This window comes from Hydra viridissima, unplaced genomic scaffold (assembly GCF_058129835.1).
Source record: "Hydra viridissima isolate aposymbiotic clone 2 unplaced genomic scaffold, HvirCarnegie_v1 scaffold_13, whole genome shotgun sequence".
NCBI classification, from domain to species: domain Eukaryota; kingdom Metazoa; phylum Cnidaria; class Hydrozoa; order Anthoathecata; family Hydridae; genus Hydra; species Hydra viridissima.
The window spans coordinates 6,471,894-6,487,519 of NW_028324312.1; the positions used below are offsets into that span (position 1 = coordinate 6,471,894).

The 15,626-nt window shown below is 27.9% G+C and overlaps 1 protein-coding gene across 1 annotated transcript in view; it reads left to right on the forward strand.

Moving 5' to 3' along the window:
• The window catches only part of LOC145194986 (endosome/lysosome-associated apoptosis and autophagy regulator 1-like), a 36,490-nt gene extending 24,160 nt beyond the window's left edge, over positions 1 to 12,330 (forward strand). The window contains exons 18-32 of the mRNA XM_090069940.1: positions 1,035 to 1,113; positions 1,227 to 1,319; positions 1,577 to 1,712; positions 2,134 to 2,219; positions 2,373 to 2,437; positions 2,906 to 2,960; positions 3,197 to 3,269; positions 3,374 to 3,429; positions 7,292 to 7,373; positions 7,539 to 7,579; positions 7,710 to 7,791; positions 10,894 to 10,970; positions 11,101 to 11,206; positions 11,509 to 11,571; positions 12,036 to 12,330. Of these exons, the coding sequence (XP_089926066.1) occupies positions 1,035 to 1,113; positions 1,227 to 1,319; positions 1,577 to 1,712; positions 2,134 to 2,219; positions 2,373 to 2,437; positions 2,906 to 2,960; positions 3,197 to 3,269; positions 3,374 to 3,429; positions 7,292 to 7,373; positions 7,539 to 7,579; positions 7,710 to 7,791; positions 10,894 to 10,970; positions 11,101 to 11,206; positions 11,509 to 11,571; positions 12,036 to 12,125 (1,184 nt within the window). The 3' untranslated portion in view covers positions 12,126 to 12,330. The remainder of the gene's footprint in view (positions 1 to 1,034; positions 1,114 to 1,226; positions 1,320 to 1,576; positions 1,713 to 2,133; positions 2,220 to 2,372; positions 2,438 to 2,905; positions 2,961 to 3,196; positions 3,270 to 3,373; positions 3,430 to 7,291; positions 7,374 to 7,538; positions 7,580 to 7,709; positions 7,792 to 10,893; positions 10,971 to 11,100; positions 11,207 to 11,508; positions 11,572 to 12,035) is intronic.
• Positions 12,331 to 15,626: the final 3,296 nt, after the last annotated feature.

Genomic DNA, 15,626 nt, shown 5'->3' on the forward strand with positions numbered 1-15,626 from the left:
AATTTTTCAAAATTCATTACTTTTCAAGCATAAATTTTGGTTTTATAACTCTAGAAAAGAATAATAAACAACTAGCACAATGTGTTATGTGATGCTTTAAATTGAAAATTTTTTGCCATCAAGGCTGATAAAATTTGTTGAAAATATAAATTTGAAAAATAAAAAGTTTTCAAGTTAAATGTTAAATTATATTATAATTGTTAGATTATAATTATAAACTTAATTTGATTGGGAAATTGAAAAAATAGTACAAGTTTTGTACTGGCTACAAGCTTTATTTATGTGCTCACATTATGCTAAAAACAAGAAAGGCATCGTTGACAAAACTGTACATAATGTTACAGTCTCTTTGCTGCCTAACATCATTTGCTGTCAGATGTACTAACTTTATCCATCAAATTAAAAAAATTGTTTGCTCAAATTTTTTTACTTGCTGAAAGTGTCAAGGAATAACAAACTATAATATACAGGATTAGACTATGATGAAAAAAAATTCCAAATTTTTTTTAACATGCAAATTGATGAGAGTATAGGAGTTGAAGATGTCTCAGCTCAGTATCTTTTAGAAAAAATTTGAGATGAATATCTTTATTATGCCACTTGTTGACAACATCCCTTGGAATCAAAAAGTTCCTTAAACAGGAATTCATTGAAGGGGGATACAATGGTTAAATGTTTAAATTTTTCAATAAAAAATTCATAAAAAGTCAAACAACACAAACTTTTTCACCTACCCAATATATGGTCAAATAAATAACTTTTTTGAAAGCATATTTGGAAAATTTGTTTTAATATTTTTTCCCCACCTTCTTATGCAATGAAGCAGCATTCTTTTGTAACAATATCCACATAATTTCCTGTTCTTTTAACAATAAGCATAAAAATACAGATTAAATGTTGAAGCAGACATGAACAGACAATTCCAACAGTCCTAAATCAAAAAAGCAAAACACAATAAATTAAGTCTGATCTGTAATGCTTCAAGTGTTAACAAATACTGATTGATTGTTAAAAATATTCTTTTCTCTTTTCAGATACTTACCTGCCTCCCTCTGCAACAACATCAAAATTATCAATAGAAACATGTCAAAATTGTCCTGAAGGTCTTGTCAGGTTTGTAGTATTACTTAAAGAATTACAATATTTTTTTATAACAAGAACCTCATTGTTTAAGTTCTTATATTCTCTCTCTGCAAATTTAAAACTTAAAAACTCATTTCTTTTAGTGAATCTGGTTCAACCTCATGTTACTCAAACTGTTTGTACAAGGTAACAGATGATCAATCTACAAGAACATATAACTTCTCTGCACTTGCTGGGTGTGTTACTTTAGATCATAAAAAAATATCTTTTTACTTTTAGTATTTGCAAAAAGTTATTTTATGTAAGCAAACTTTAACAAAAAGTAAAAATTAGCAAAAATTGTTATAAAATAACTACTTTTTAATTCATAATTTTGTTTAAAGTACTGTATCAGTAAATCAATGTTCTCAAAGTTCACAAATTATTTTATAGCAATGTATTAACATCTCAGTTCTCAGTGTTTGAAGTTATTTTAAAAAACTTTTTACATTAGCTTTCATTTGGTGAAAGGAGCACCACAGTTTACATCAAGAGGTTATCAGTTTTATCATTTGTATAATATTAGTCTATGTGGTAATACACGTCAAGAAAGTATATGCATTGATAACGCTACTCGAAACGGTCCTTTGGTAAGTTCTCAAACAACTTTGATATTGTTAAATAAAAATTGGTTGGTTCAACAAAGACTCTTTATATGAAACAAATATAAAACCAGTACATGTAGTTTTTGCTCAATTGAGAGTAGAGGGGGGCCCACATATTGTATTTTCAAAACCACTTCCTTTAGAACAAGTGTTATTGAAGATAGCTTATTATTAAACGGGAGGATCTTTTTCATGTTTTTCTATGGAGAATTATGGGAAATTTAGATTTATTAATTTTATTTTGTGATTTACTCCATCTAAATGATATATCACAATTTTCAACTGAGAAAATGTTTTTGAAAACAATTTTTTTGAAACAATTTTCAACTGAGAAAATGTTTTCTGTATATTTCTATATAGTTTATATAGTTTTCTTTATATCTTTAAATAGTTAGCAATATTTTAGGAGTTTTCAGAATTTGTTCAAAGTGGTGTTTGTCGTTCTACCATGATACCCGATGATGCAAATATTATAAGTGCGCAAATTATGAGGTCAAAATGTTTTGTAGATTTTAGTTTGCCTAACATATTTTGTTGTTTAACTGTTTGTATTATCCATTCTATCATATATCATTTTATTTAGACTAATTCTCTTCTACTAAGTCTTCTGGCAGTGTTCTAAAATTTTTTGATTGTGTATTTTAGCATTGGACAAAGTCTTCTCCATGTTAAGGCAGTGCAAGACACATCAGATGGTCAAGTCAACAAAAGTAATGTTTAATTTTTTTTTTGCTAAAAAATCCATATTATTTTCTTTAATCATCCACTTGGTCAGCCACCTCAATCCTAAAAGTAGGTAAGTTTTATTTTGCTTTGATTTGAATAAGTATGAACACAAATGCAAAATATGTTTTTAATCAATAAAAATATTTAAGACCTTTTTAACCAAGTCTTTTCAAAAATCTTAAATTTTGATTGATTGTAACTATTTTCAAAGCACTAGGGTTTTGACGTTTTTATATAATTAGTTGTAAGGATTCCTACCTAATTAGTTTTATCCTCAGATTAAAGTGCCTTAAAGTACCATCCAGTGCATAGTCATTGATCTATAAAGAAAATATTTTATGTTAGGTTTTTTATTGACAAATTTTGACACAGTAAAATCATTTTAATAATTTTGATGTTAGCAATTTTAACAATTATTATTTGAACTTTCAAATTTTAAAATTAATTTTTAGCTTATTCAAAATCATCACGATTTGAAATCCTGTCATTTACTTTTCTTACTAAAAGGTAATTTTTGTTTGCTTATTATGGTGGTTATAGTTGCAGGGTACCCGCTCAGCATGCATTTTTGGTCATTATTTCACTTCTTTATTGTACGTTTACATGTTACCCTTTTATGCAAATATGCAATGAAGAAGTGAAACGTTTGTTTGTAAAATTGAACTTTCATAAAAGTGTTTTTCCTTATTGTTTACAAAAGTTATTTTTTACTTTTTATTTACTTTTTAATGTTTTTTTATAAGGTTTACTCAGATTTGTAAAAATGGAACCATTGCTGTTGTTCATCTAACTTGCGATCCCAAACAATCTGGCAATGTAAATAAAAATTATTTTTTTTAATTATCAGTTTCCATTTTTTATTGAAAGTAGTGAAATTCTTGACAACGTTTTGAAATTTATTGTTTTCTTTTTCTAAATAGAATGCTATTCAAATTGGTTCTCAAGATTGCCAAGTAGAAACTTGTGATGGGTGCAAGTATGGTTTTCTTAACCTTGTTTGACCATATTATGCGTGTTTAAATAGGATACTTATAAAATAACACATATAATGCAATTGTAATGTATATGACAACTATAATGCATATTGACAAACTGCTACCAAAATGTGTTTCTAACTACTAAACTTTTTTAAGAGTTGCAGTTTAGTTAAAAATATGCTTATTTAATTTTTGATTGAGACTGAAAATACAAATGCAAAATATAACTCAGATGATAAAAATATTTTCTGCTTATAATACAGACTTGTGGCTCAATTAAAGTTGAAATCAAAAAAATTTTCTGTAGTATAATTTAAATAAAGGATCACTTCAGATGGGAAATAGATTGATTTTTTCAAGCATATGTTTAAACTAGCTTAATGAAGTTTGTATTGAAAATTGATCGAAACTTTTATCCTAAATTTTTTTGTAATAAAAGTTTCAATCAATCGGCAAAAAATAGGTGTTTCAGAATGTCGCTTTTTTAACATTATTTTTACTATTTTTTTTGTTAAAACACTTGTTGATAAAAATATGTACTTTTTAATGAACCAAAAAATAATTCTAGTTTTGCAATGATGACTTATGTAGAAACTTGATCTGTTCTTGGGTCAAATACAATAATTATATATTTCTTTCACTATTTTTCTCACAGTTTTCAAAAGTATGAAGCTTAATAAGTTTGGAAATTTATTAAGCTTCATACTTTTTTTCTTTTTTGCTTTAAAAAAGTGTAAAACTATTTTTTCGTGTTAATTCTTTGATCTTTAAATATTCAGCTTTTTTCTTTTTAATTCTTCAATCTTTAAATATTCAATTTTTTTCTTTTTAATTCTTCGATCTTTTAAAAAAAAGAGCTTGTGTTTGTGGGAATCATTATTAATTAGCTTCTTGTTTAATTAATACACTGTTCCTAATACATTTGTATGTATGTTTAATAAGTATGTTTTATTAGTATGTAGTTCGTTAAATCGTTAATTTTTAGTTTGTTGCATGTTTTGTTAATAAGTTATTTGTAGATATATTTTCAAAATGGTTTTTTAAATAAGTAAATTGCAACAGTTTGACATTTGTATGTTTCTAAATGTCTGGTGTGTAGCATGTGATAAGTTTGACACTTTATAAGATTAGTATGCTATTTCTACCAAAGTAACCACTAGGGATATAGCTTTTTTTTAAATATTACATTTCCTGTATCATAAATTGATAAATTTTTGCCTAAAAACAATAAAAAAACACCCAGCTCCACTAGATTTTCAGAAAAGGACCCCCCCCCCATCAAAACTAGGTATTCCCATTGAATAGAATTATAATATTGCTACCTCTTATTAATATTATTAATACTGCTGTGTTTTAAAAATCATTGCCATGCTAACGTTGTGACTTTATATAATGCAGCAGGCTGTGGAGCTTTGTAGGTAGTTCTAGATTTGTATAGAATGACGTAGAACACTCTAGAAATGTGTAGATTGTACTAGAACTACTGACTGAGACTATGTAAACAATTTCTGCACTAGTTTTTGTTGCTGTTCTCGAATGACTAATTGATAAGGTTAGGAAAGTGATATAGAGACATAGATAAGCTTTTAATTGGGACTGACAAATTAGTTAAGCGGATATTGTTTGGTGATTATTAAATACTCTTACTGGACTTAAGCACCTACAATAATGAAATATGTAAAAATATATGCATTGCATAAATTACATAAATTACATATAATATTGAAAACAATCAGTATATATTTATTTACTTTTGATTTTTATCTTTAGAACTAATATCATTTTATAGACAATCATGCACAAGAAAAGTTTAAGCACTGTAGAGAAGAATATGAACATTTGGGCCAAAAATCTGATGAAGTTTCAACAGTCACATAAAAGAAGGGGCGCTTTGCCTTCACAAGATTTTTCACTCTAAGAAAAATGTAGAATATCACTTAAAAGGCAAGTAGTTGTGTAATACCAGTTTCTTGGATATGAAATCAAAGAACATTAGGAAAGAATACCGAACATTTCCAAAGTTTATGGAAGAATAAATTAAATTTTCCTTGTGTATCAAATCAAGTAATACAAGCAAAACTTTCATGTGTGTTAAAAACTTACAATGAATGTGTTAAATGAGAAAAATATGATGCATTAGGCAAACTGTTTGATATCACGAACTATGGTTGTCAGCTGAAGATAAACAACTCTGTTATCTACAAGTAGAACGTCTAGGAAAAGTTGGTTATGCCACCTGTAAAAAAACAGGCAAGGAAACAATTTATCCTTTAAAGAAAAGAAAATTACCCAACAAATCATCTGCATCAGTATCATACAATTTCATTTAATCATAGTGATAAGGAGTCGGATAAGTCTGAAGTTATAAAAAGTGAATATGAAAATGATGATGATGGTGATGACAAATATTCTTGCCACCAAAAAGGAAACATAACAAGAGTAAAGTTGCTGTGAACTTATTAACATCAGTAAGAGTATCATCAAGAAAAGCTGTAAAAGTTTGCAAGCTATTGGCACTCGATGATGTTAACATTCCAACACCCAATCAAGCTGGATTTTGTAAGTCAATATTAAAGAAGCTTCTAAACTGAAGAAAGAGATGATGAAAAACTTAAATACTGAACAATTATCTTTACATTTTGATGGAAAGCCCCTTAATAAATATGAATACCATTTTGTAGTATTAAAAAATGAAAGAATGGAAGTGAAATTAGCTGCACTGTACTTGAAAGATGGAAAGGCAGAAACAATTACTGATGAAATTTTGACAGTTCATGAGGAATATAATTTATGGAGTGCTGTGAAGATGATAGTGGCTGACAACCAGTATTAACACTGGTAAAAAGAACGGTGTTGTCTAAAGACTTAAGCAAATATTTTCAGTGAAGGGGTTTGACAAACTGTTGTTTATTTCTTGCTAGCATCATGTGCTTGATAGGATTTTGTGTGTGGTGATGAATGAGGATATTGGAGGAAACACCGAGTCTCCAAATATTGAGTATCCTTTTGTACCTCAGTTGATGAACAGTTATGAGGAATTGTGAGCAAAGTTTGTGAATGGAACAGAAGTGATTGTCAATAAGTCAGGCTGGAGATAGGACATGAAATTTTGCACCATCTAACACTTGTGTTCAAATTCTATGAAGAAAAAGGATATTTTCTACTTATTAACTTTCCAAAAACTCCTAATATCAGTAATACACATTGGAATTCAAGAGCCATCTACTTTATACAGTCATACAAAAAAGTCTGCAGATTTATTTTGTATGACTGTACAAAGTATTGATTTGCTGATCAATTTTACAACAAGGTAGACTACAGTAACTTGTCACAAATACTGAAACCTTACAAGAAGGGGTTATAGGTGAATAAGAATAATAATAACAATAATAATAACAGTAATAGTAATATTTGGAGAATGGAACTGGAAACAGGAACCATCAGTACTGAAGATACCAAGATGCAACCAGTGTGCAATAAAAGATAATGCAGGAACTGTATTTGGTCTGCAGAGAAAAAGACAAATTGCAGCCTAGATTTATTTTAAGTAATAGACAGTGATATACTGATTTATATTATTCATAAATATAGACTATATGAAGCATATGCTATGTTCTAGCAACTGTAATAGTTAGTGACTAGATATGTACATTGTTAAGTTATAGCACTCAATTTGATATTTTGATTTGGGGTGAACTTTTTTTTAAAAGATATTGAAATAACTATTTGTTTCTTTGGTTTTGAGTAATTATTCATTAAACTGATATACAAGAACATGAGATTGTAAAAATGTTTTATCCCTAGTAACCACAGTTACCATTTTTATTTGCCAGAATGGTATTATCTCCACGTTAATTGTAGGTTTGAATTTACATGGAAAACTATGCATGCATGTCCCAGATGTACCAAAGATGATTATGAAGCTATTGCTACAGGATGTGAGGTATGGTTGTATTTATGGAAGTTGTATGAAAATAGTTCATACAAATGGAATAGCATTAATTTTCATCCAAATTAGGCTTTTTTTTTAAACATAATTTACTGTATAGGTTCTCTTTAAGATTCTTAAAGTAGGTTTTTTGTATTATTTTCAAAAAATTTCTTTTAGAACGGCAAAAAGAAGGTTCGCTATGTATGGAAAGAACCTCAGTATGTTTCTTTTTGTTCTAACTTTTATTAGGGAAAGCTGGTGAATTCAAATTTAAACTGAATAAAAAATAAACAAAACATTTTTTTAATCAAATAAGATTTTTTCTTGCTAAACATGATTTGCTTTTAGTGTTTGTTTGGGAAACATAGAAAAACCAGAAGACATCATATCCGAATGCTCGATTCTTGAAAAAAGTATACTCGACTTTAAGGTTAGTTTACTTTATGCACTTTTTTTCTGGAGTTCTTCTGGTAATCAATTCCAGCTAAAGATAACTTACTACATTATACTAGGTAAAGTTATATTAAGTATCGTATATACCGCATACCTTGGTGTATATGTTGAGACTTTAGCCTGTTTAGAATGGCTTAAAAACCTTCCTTAAGAATCTAAGAAAACAAAAAAATTTGTGTAAAAATTCACCTCAACTTATCTCAGTTATAAAGCGTTAAATTCCTCTTTTCAGTTAAAAATAGTAGATTGACTTGTTAAGCGGATAAACTCATTAGTCACACAGTGACCCAGATTAATCTAAAAATGGCAAAAAGTCCGAAAGAAAAAGTGAAAGCTTTTGTCTTTTTCAGACTTAAAATATTAAAGTAAACTACTTTTTGATCTAAAATCAACTGTAAATAATTCCATAGATGTTATTAATGTGTAATTTTAAAGGGATTAATTAAACTTATCACAATAAAAATTATAAAAATTTATAAAATAAAAAATTAAACTTATCACCATAAAATTATAAAAATTTAAGGTATGTTTATCTTTACAAAACTTTATCATCATTTTTGTTAAAGTACTGAGTGCTTAAATATTAAAAATTTAATTGCTTTTTTTTTTAGATTTAACAGACAAGTTTTTTAAAATTTCTCTTTTGAAAAATTAAAATTTTAATGCACGAAAAAAAGTTCCACATTGTTTTACATTGAATTTTAGTGAAACAAAACCACTAAACTATATCTAAATAAAACCTGTTGTATTTGCTGCAGCCTCCTGCTCCTTAAGGAGATATTTTAAATAGATTGATCCATTTTGTCAAGTGTAACACTTGCCCATCCCTTTTCAACTTAAAAAAAGTTTTTGGGCATTTGTGTAGTAATACACAATCTAGTATTTACTTTTTATTTTGAAAATAAGAGAATCTTCTTACGTCTTATCACAATAGTATTTGGTGATAAAGAAATTAAGCTTTAAAAGTGAAATGAAAAGGTTGGATCTATTTTTATAAATTTAAAATTCGTGAGTTTGAATCAAATAATGAAGCACTTCCTGAAATCCTTATCGAATTTACCAAAACTTCCGAAATAATCCCTAAAGATAAAACTAAATAAAATTGTACAGATTTTTATTTTAAAAGTGAAAAATAAGCTTAAAAAATATTGCAGAAACTATGAAAAGTTTTTAAAGTATGAAATTAATTGGCTAGGAAAAAATCTCATCGATTACAATGTGTTCTCTCATCCTAGACCAGGAAGACCAATTAAGGAATGGGGAGATCTTTGTGAAAGAAGTAAAAGACCAAAGATTGCAGATTTAGCTACTGAAAACTATGTAGCTTTATCCCTTGCTGCATCAAAGAGTGCTAAAGCAGTATAAGAAAGAGATTCAGCTTTTGCAAAGAACTTCTAAATGTGTTGATGTAGCTCAGATGAGAAGTATTGATTCCTTGACTCAAACAACTATGAAACTGGAGGAGGCTCTTGTTCTGAAAATGCAAACTGATTTAAGTGATTTACAACACCAAATGTTGAGAAACTCAGCCTTTTCTCACAGTCTAAAAATATATCCTAATCTTAACAAGCTTGCAGAAGAAAAGCTCAAATGTTATCTTGAAGGTGTTCAATTCACTTAAATGTCAGCAAAATGCTCATTACAAAGTTTGCTAAATCATACAGTTACTTGGATTATAAATATTATTGATTTAAGTGAATTTTATAAAGATGAACAGAATTTTTATATCTTAAAATTGGGTTTGATGGAGTTTAAAGTCAAAGTATTTACAAGCAAAAATTTGATAGCCATAAGTTTACTGAAGAGTCGAAGCAAGAAGATAGCCTGTTTAGCACACCAATTGTACCTCTTCTGTTTAATGTTGAAACCAATAACTTTTGGAAAACTTTTTGTAGACCTCTTCACCTGCAATGTAAAAGAGACAACAGTGTTGTGTAAAGAAGAAGAAACTGATCTTCAAACTCAAATTAGTCAGTTATAACCCTTCTCAGCAGATTTGAATATTGTTGGTACAGTAGTAACTATTAAGGTTACTTTTAAAATTGATTTTATGGGAAACTAATAAGTTTATTGACTGACACAAAGTCAACTCAGTCTTGTAATGTGTGTGGTTCTAAGCCCAAAGAGATTTAATTAATATAGATTTATTTTAAAAAAAAATTGTAAATGAGAAAGCTCTTAAACAGGTATGTCAAATCTGCACTGTTGGATAAAATCTTTTGAGTTCATCTTACATTTAGGTTATAAAATGGAAAACCATATGTTTCAAGCAAGAACTGAAAAAGAGAAACTCTCTTTTCTAAAATTTAACGAAGAATTTTGTTAAATCAAAGTTCAAAAAAAGTTGGTTTTGGTAACAGCAATTATAGATATATTTCAAGAAGAGCATTTGAGAACTCTGAGATTTTCTCTGAAATAACAGGGGTTGATATAGAAGTTATAAAGAGAATGCACATTGTCCTTATTACAATACCATGTGGATACCATATCGATACTGATCAATTGAAATTTACTGTACTGATACAGCTAAAATTATAGTTAGCAAATATATACAATGCCAGCCCAGTGTTCACAAAGTTCTGATACATGGTTGCTCCATTTCAAAGCAATTTGATTTGCCGATCGCTCAATACTCTTTTGTGTGTGTGTTAAAGACTCATAACGCGCTTTGTAACAGTTTTAGCAAATTCACGCGCGTATAACGCATACGCGAGCGTTTGTGTATTTATAAAATAATGTTATATTTTAGGTCAAGGAAGCTAATTTTTTACTAAAAATAGTATTTACAAATTTTAAAGTCCGCTAATGCGCGTTTTAACGCGTACATGTGTGTGATACGAGTAATTAGAGCACGTGAAAATAATTTTACGTTCCTAACTTGAATTCCTTGACCCCATAAACCCCTAATTTGATGTGTAGTATATGTTTAATGTTCATGTATGTAATAGTTAGGTAATTTTTGCCGCTTTTAACTTAATCTTGGTCCATGTGCGTCAGTATTTACAATGATAATTTTCGTATTTGTCATGCAATCTTATTTTCTAATTAATTTCATTTGATTGATTGTTGGACTTGATAGCTTGCTATAGGTGCTTTCCTCTTTGGTGCTGTTATGTTAGCCATTCTTGTGGTGTACTTGTGTTGCAGAAACAGAAGGTTTTCTTTATTTCGCTTTATATTTGGTATTTTGCATTTTAAAAACAAATATACTTGTGTTTTTTTATAATTGTTTTTTTGTTATTATTTTTGAAATACGTTTACTCAAATTAATGTTATCCCTTTATAGCCTAAGTTATAAGTACAATCGTTTGGTTGATATCAGTATGGTGAAAGATGGCGAGTTTCCAGAGTCTGAAAAATGCGCTCTTGAAGTTGGAGAAGAAGACGACGAGGTAATCGTCAAATGTTAAGTAATTTTTCATTTATGAAATTATAAAAATATCTTTAGCATAACTCCATTCATTTATGAATAAAAACCGTTATTAGTTTAATGGAACAAGGGGGTACACGTAGGATTTAGGTAAAGTTTATAAGAATGTGTAAATAAATTTGAAAAAATAAGTATTTCTTTAAACCCACAAGTTGAGATGCTTGCCTAACCCTATACTAGCCTTGACATCGAACCAAAATTAATATAAAAAATAGAAGTGTTCGTTTGACCACCTGATAAAAATGATTGACGATTGATTTTTAGGTTATTTTGTCTAAACCAAATGGCAGCTCAAAACTTCTAAAACGCATTAAAGGCCTTCGCAAGGTAAAGATCTGAAAAAAAGTTTTTTATTCAGTCATTTGAATTATTAACTTTTCTTTTGGTTTTTTTTTTCTTTTAACATAATTATCTTTTAATTTAGAAAAATAAAAGTTATAACTATTATTACAATTATTTACAATTAAATGTAGAGTCTATTATATATATGATGTAATATATATGAATATATATGATATATTATATATGAGTTTATATATGACATATATTATATAAAATATTATACTTAATGTATTATATTATACGACCTTTTGATGTAATAGCAAAAAACAGTTCTTTTGACATTTTGTTCAGCATTACAAATAATTAAAAAAAAAAAAAGTGTTTATATAAAACGTTTTTTTTTTTAAAAAAAAAAAAAAAAAAAACCATCCGGTTTTTTTAAGGTCGCATTTCTAGGTGCGACTCCTTAACTGCACAATTCATATTGCGTTGTTTTTTCTTTCTTAAAGAACAAAGATAAAGATCATAAGTTTACTGAATTTGAAACAATCAATCTGGATAGCATGAAAGACGGTTCCGGAGATGACGATGAATTATGAACTTCAATCAATGCTCGAAATAACTAAAAGACCTCCACAGTCAACAAAGCTATACCTATTTATTTATTTTTTGATTTTTTTTTTTTTTTTTTGGTGATTGTGTTTTTTTCTACAGAATTTTATTTTTGTAAATTTTTAATTTTTTTAAATTATTTTTATTCCGTGCAGTCATTGGTTAAAAATTTGATATAAAATGAAAGTGAAAGAGTTTATTTTGATGAAGTATGTCGAACCCCACCTGTACTTGCATGCGAGCGTGCAATCGTTTTATTTTAAATTTAGAATCTAAGACCTCGAATTTATACAAGCGGACTTTTATAATTTACATCTAAGTATATATATGTATATATATATATATAAGTTCGATGTCGTAGATTATAAATACGAAGTAAAACTTGTTTGCACGTACATGCGGTTTGCGAATTTCTGGTGTTGAGTGTCTCAATTTCAAATCAATTGTGTCATTGAAATCGGCAAAACACCATTTTTTAATTATATTTTTAAAATTTCATAGTTTGTGTTTTCCTTGAAGTTTTTATTTATTTGAAGCTTGTATTTGCTCTTTATTTAAGTTGTAATATTTAAATGAATGTTGTGTTTTCTTTTAACCTTTTTTTTTTTTTTTTTTTTTTTTTTCATAATATATGAAAAATACATAGTAGCTGGAAAAACGTAGCTGGCGAATATATAAGTAGCTGCATCATTTTGGGTATAAAAAATCAATAGATGAAAAGTCCACGTTTTTTTCGTCTTAGTTGCTTTTTTTCCTTCTCAGTACAAAGATAACCACTTCATTATGATATTTATTTTCAATTTTATGCATTATTTTCAACAACTATACAGTATTTGGAATATTTATTAAGCTACTAATATCTTTTACCTTCTTGATTTACCAGATTTGATTTAACATACGAGGCTTCTAGTTTTTGCAAACCCAAAAAAAGTTTTTATAACAACGAACTGTTAAATGATGTAACGAAACATATTTTAGTACAAAAAATATTTACACTGGTTTATTCTTTTGTCATTCGAACAAAACTTCTACACTGATTTATTCTTTGTTCGAATAAAAACTCTTTTCTTTTTTATTATTTCTTTCTCTCAGTTTTTTTTTTTTCCTATTAAATGTTTTGTCTGCAAATTAATAAAAACTAAACCTCGATAAAATTGTTTTAGCTGTTTGCTTTTTTTAAATTGACTCTGATAAACGATATAATTCAAAAATCTTAACTTTATTAATTTTTTTTATTATTTTTTTTTTTATATGACCTTTTGTAAGTTGCCGTGTTGTAAACGGTGTGTGTTTTGCCTGTGCAAAACATAAAGTTTGTTTACGCATTAACTTTCACTTCTTTATAAATTTATATCTGAACAGTTAAAAGGTTAAAGGTCCAATACACATGTAAAAATTACAGAATCCATTAGTTTAAATGATTAGAAGGAGGCTATCCAGACTGACTTCACGACGTTGATCTTTAAAACGCAAAAAGATCTTCTGTATCCTGACTTTTCGTCTGGTACTTAATTTTATTTGTCCGTTTTCAGCATTAACCCCCTGCTAGAAAGTGCAGTGACAGGTTTTTGCTATGATTTCTTATATTAGTTGTTGTTATTATTGTTTTGTTTTTTTTTTTTGTTTTCTTTTAATATAATATTTTTGTTGTTTAAAAAAAAGTGATTTGATCTTATAATTATACTCCGTGAATTCGTTTACACCTCTTCGTCCCCTTGCTCGCCCACAACTAAAAAATAACGCTCTTGTGTTATTTTAGCATTGGAAAAAGAATTTTTTCAGAAATTTATAGAAAAAAGCTAGTTTCAGTTTCTATTTACATTCAAGCGCAACTTTTGAAGTCTATTTGTAACATCTTTCTTTTCCTACCATCATCATAATGGTGTTGCTCATAGAAGCGTTTCGTAATTGTTTTAAGTTCTAAAGCCGAAGTAGTGTTCCAAGCATTTTTTACGACGATCAGTTACAGAAAAGGAAAAATTTTTTTTGTCAAAAATGACGGCAAAGCATAAGCCTAATCCAACAAGATCTCTTCAATACAAGTGGGAAAATCCTTTTGAAAGATGAATTCTCAAGGAGATGTGGAACCAAAAGGTGTATTTTGTCTAATTAAAATTTAATTTTCAAAAATGACGCAAAAAATAGTCGATATACAGCTGTTTTTCTTTTTTATGTTGTCTAATTTTTGGAAGTTCTATTGAATTTACAGACTGTTATTTACTTTTACTTGTTGCTAGTTATAGCGATGAGAGACATCGGGATAAAGTAAAATTTACTCGGAAGAACCTTCAAATGCGGGTTTAAAAAAAGAGTTTTTAAACAGAACTTTCAGATTTCATCTCACACTCGATAATTGTTTTCGCGTGCAAAATGTAACAAAGTATAACACTTCTGAATTGCATGTAAATATATATCGCGAGGTTGGAATTATTTATTTCGAATTATTTTGTTCAATCTCTCATTTTAAACGTTGGGAGAAAATGAGTTACTAATTTTAGTAAGCAATGATTATTTTTAAAATACGCTTTTTTAAAGTTTTTTAATTTTTTCTTAAATAATTTTAAACAAATTATTTAAAGCATAAGTTTTTTTGTTTTTTTTTTAAATTAAAGCTAAAACTTTAGGTAATTTTTACTTTTAGAAAAGAAATCAAAAGCTCTTTCTCAACGTTTAAAATTGGAGATAGAACACAATAATTTTAACTTCGCGATATACTTGAAAATTTAACTGCTGTTCAAAGCCAAATGAATCGTTTTGACTACAATGTTATAAAGGCTTTTTCCTAAAAAATTGAAAAAATTTTCAGTTCAATAGATAGAATTTGCTTCTAATAAATCTATGTTTGTAATATTCTAAGTAAGTTATACATTTTCAGATGGTTATTTCTTTAAAACTGCTTAAATACACTTTCAATAAAGTTTTCCTTTTTTAAATTAACGAAAGTAAATCAAAGTGTTAGATTGTTTTTGATAAATGAAAGCAAATTTTAATCGCGTGAACGAAAAAGTTTTAATCGCGTGAACTTTCGTAAAACAGTTGTTTAATTAATTTGGCGATGTTTTTGGATGGATATTGTCTTAGATTTTTTTTTCGTATTTTTAAACTTTTTTTATTTTGTTATATGAAGATTATATTTTAAAGAGTTCCAGTAAGGTACATATTTCCTATTTAAATTTTGTAAGATCCTAAAGTATTACACAGTTATTATTTTTATTTACTAACCAGGATAGGATAAAAAGAAATAGTTAAAAATGTATTTGTTAATTCTAAGAGCTTTTTTTTTTTGTACCGGCTAAAAAAATGTAAAGTGAAAAAGCTTCATCACTTAACGTTTCTTAAAAATTGTTTAAAAACCAGACGCTGACGGAATAAGTCTTACCGAAACGCAGTGAAATTATGTTTTTAGAAAATTACTTTGCATCTATTTTATTTTAATGCTTCAGTGCGCATTTACAAATGCTGGTTATTATATAATGTTAAAACTTTGT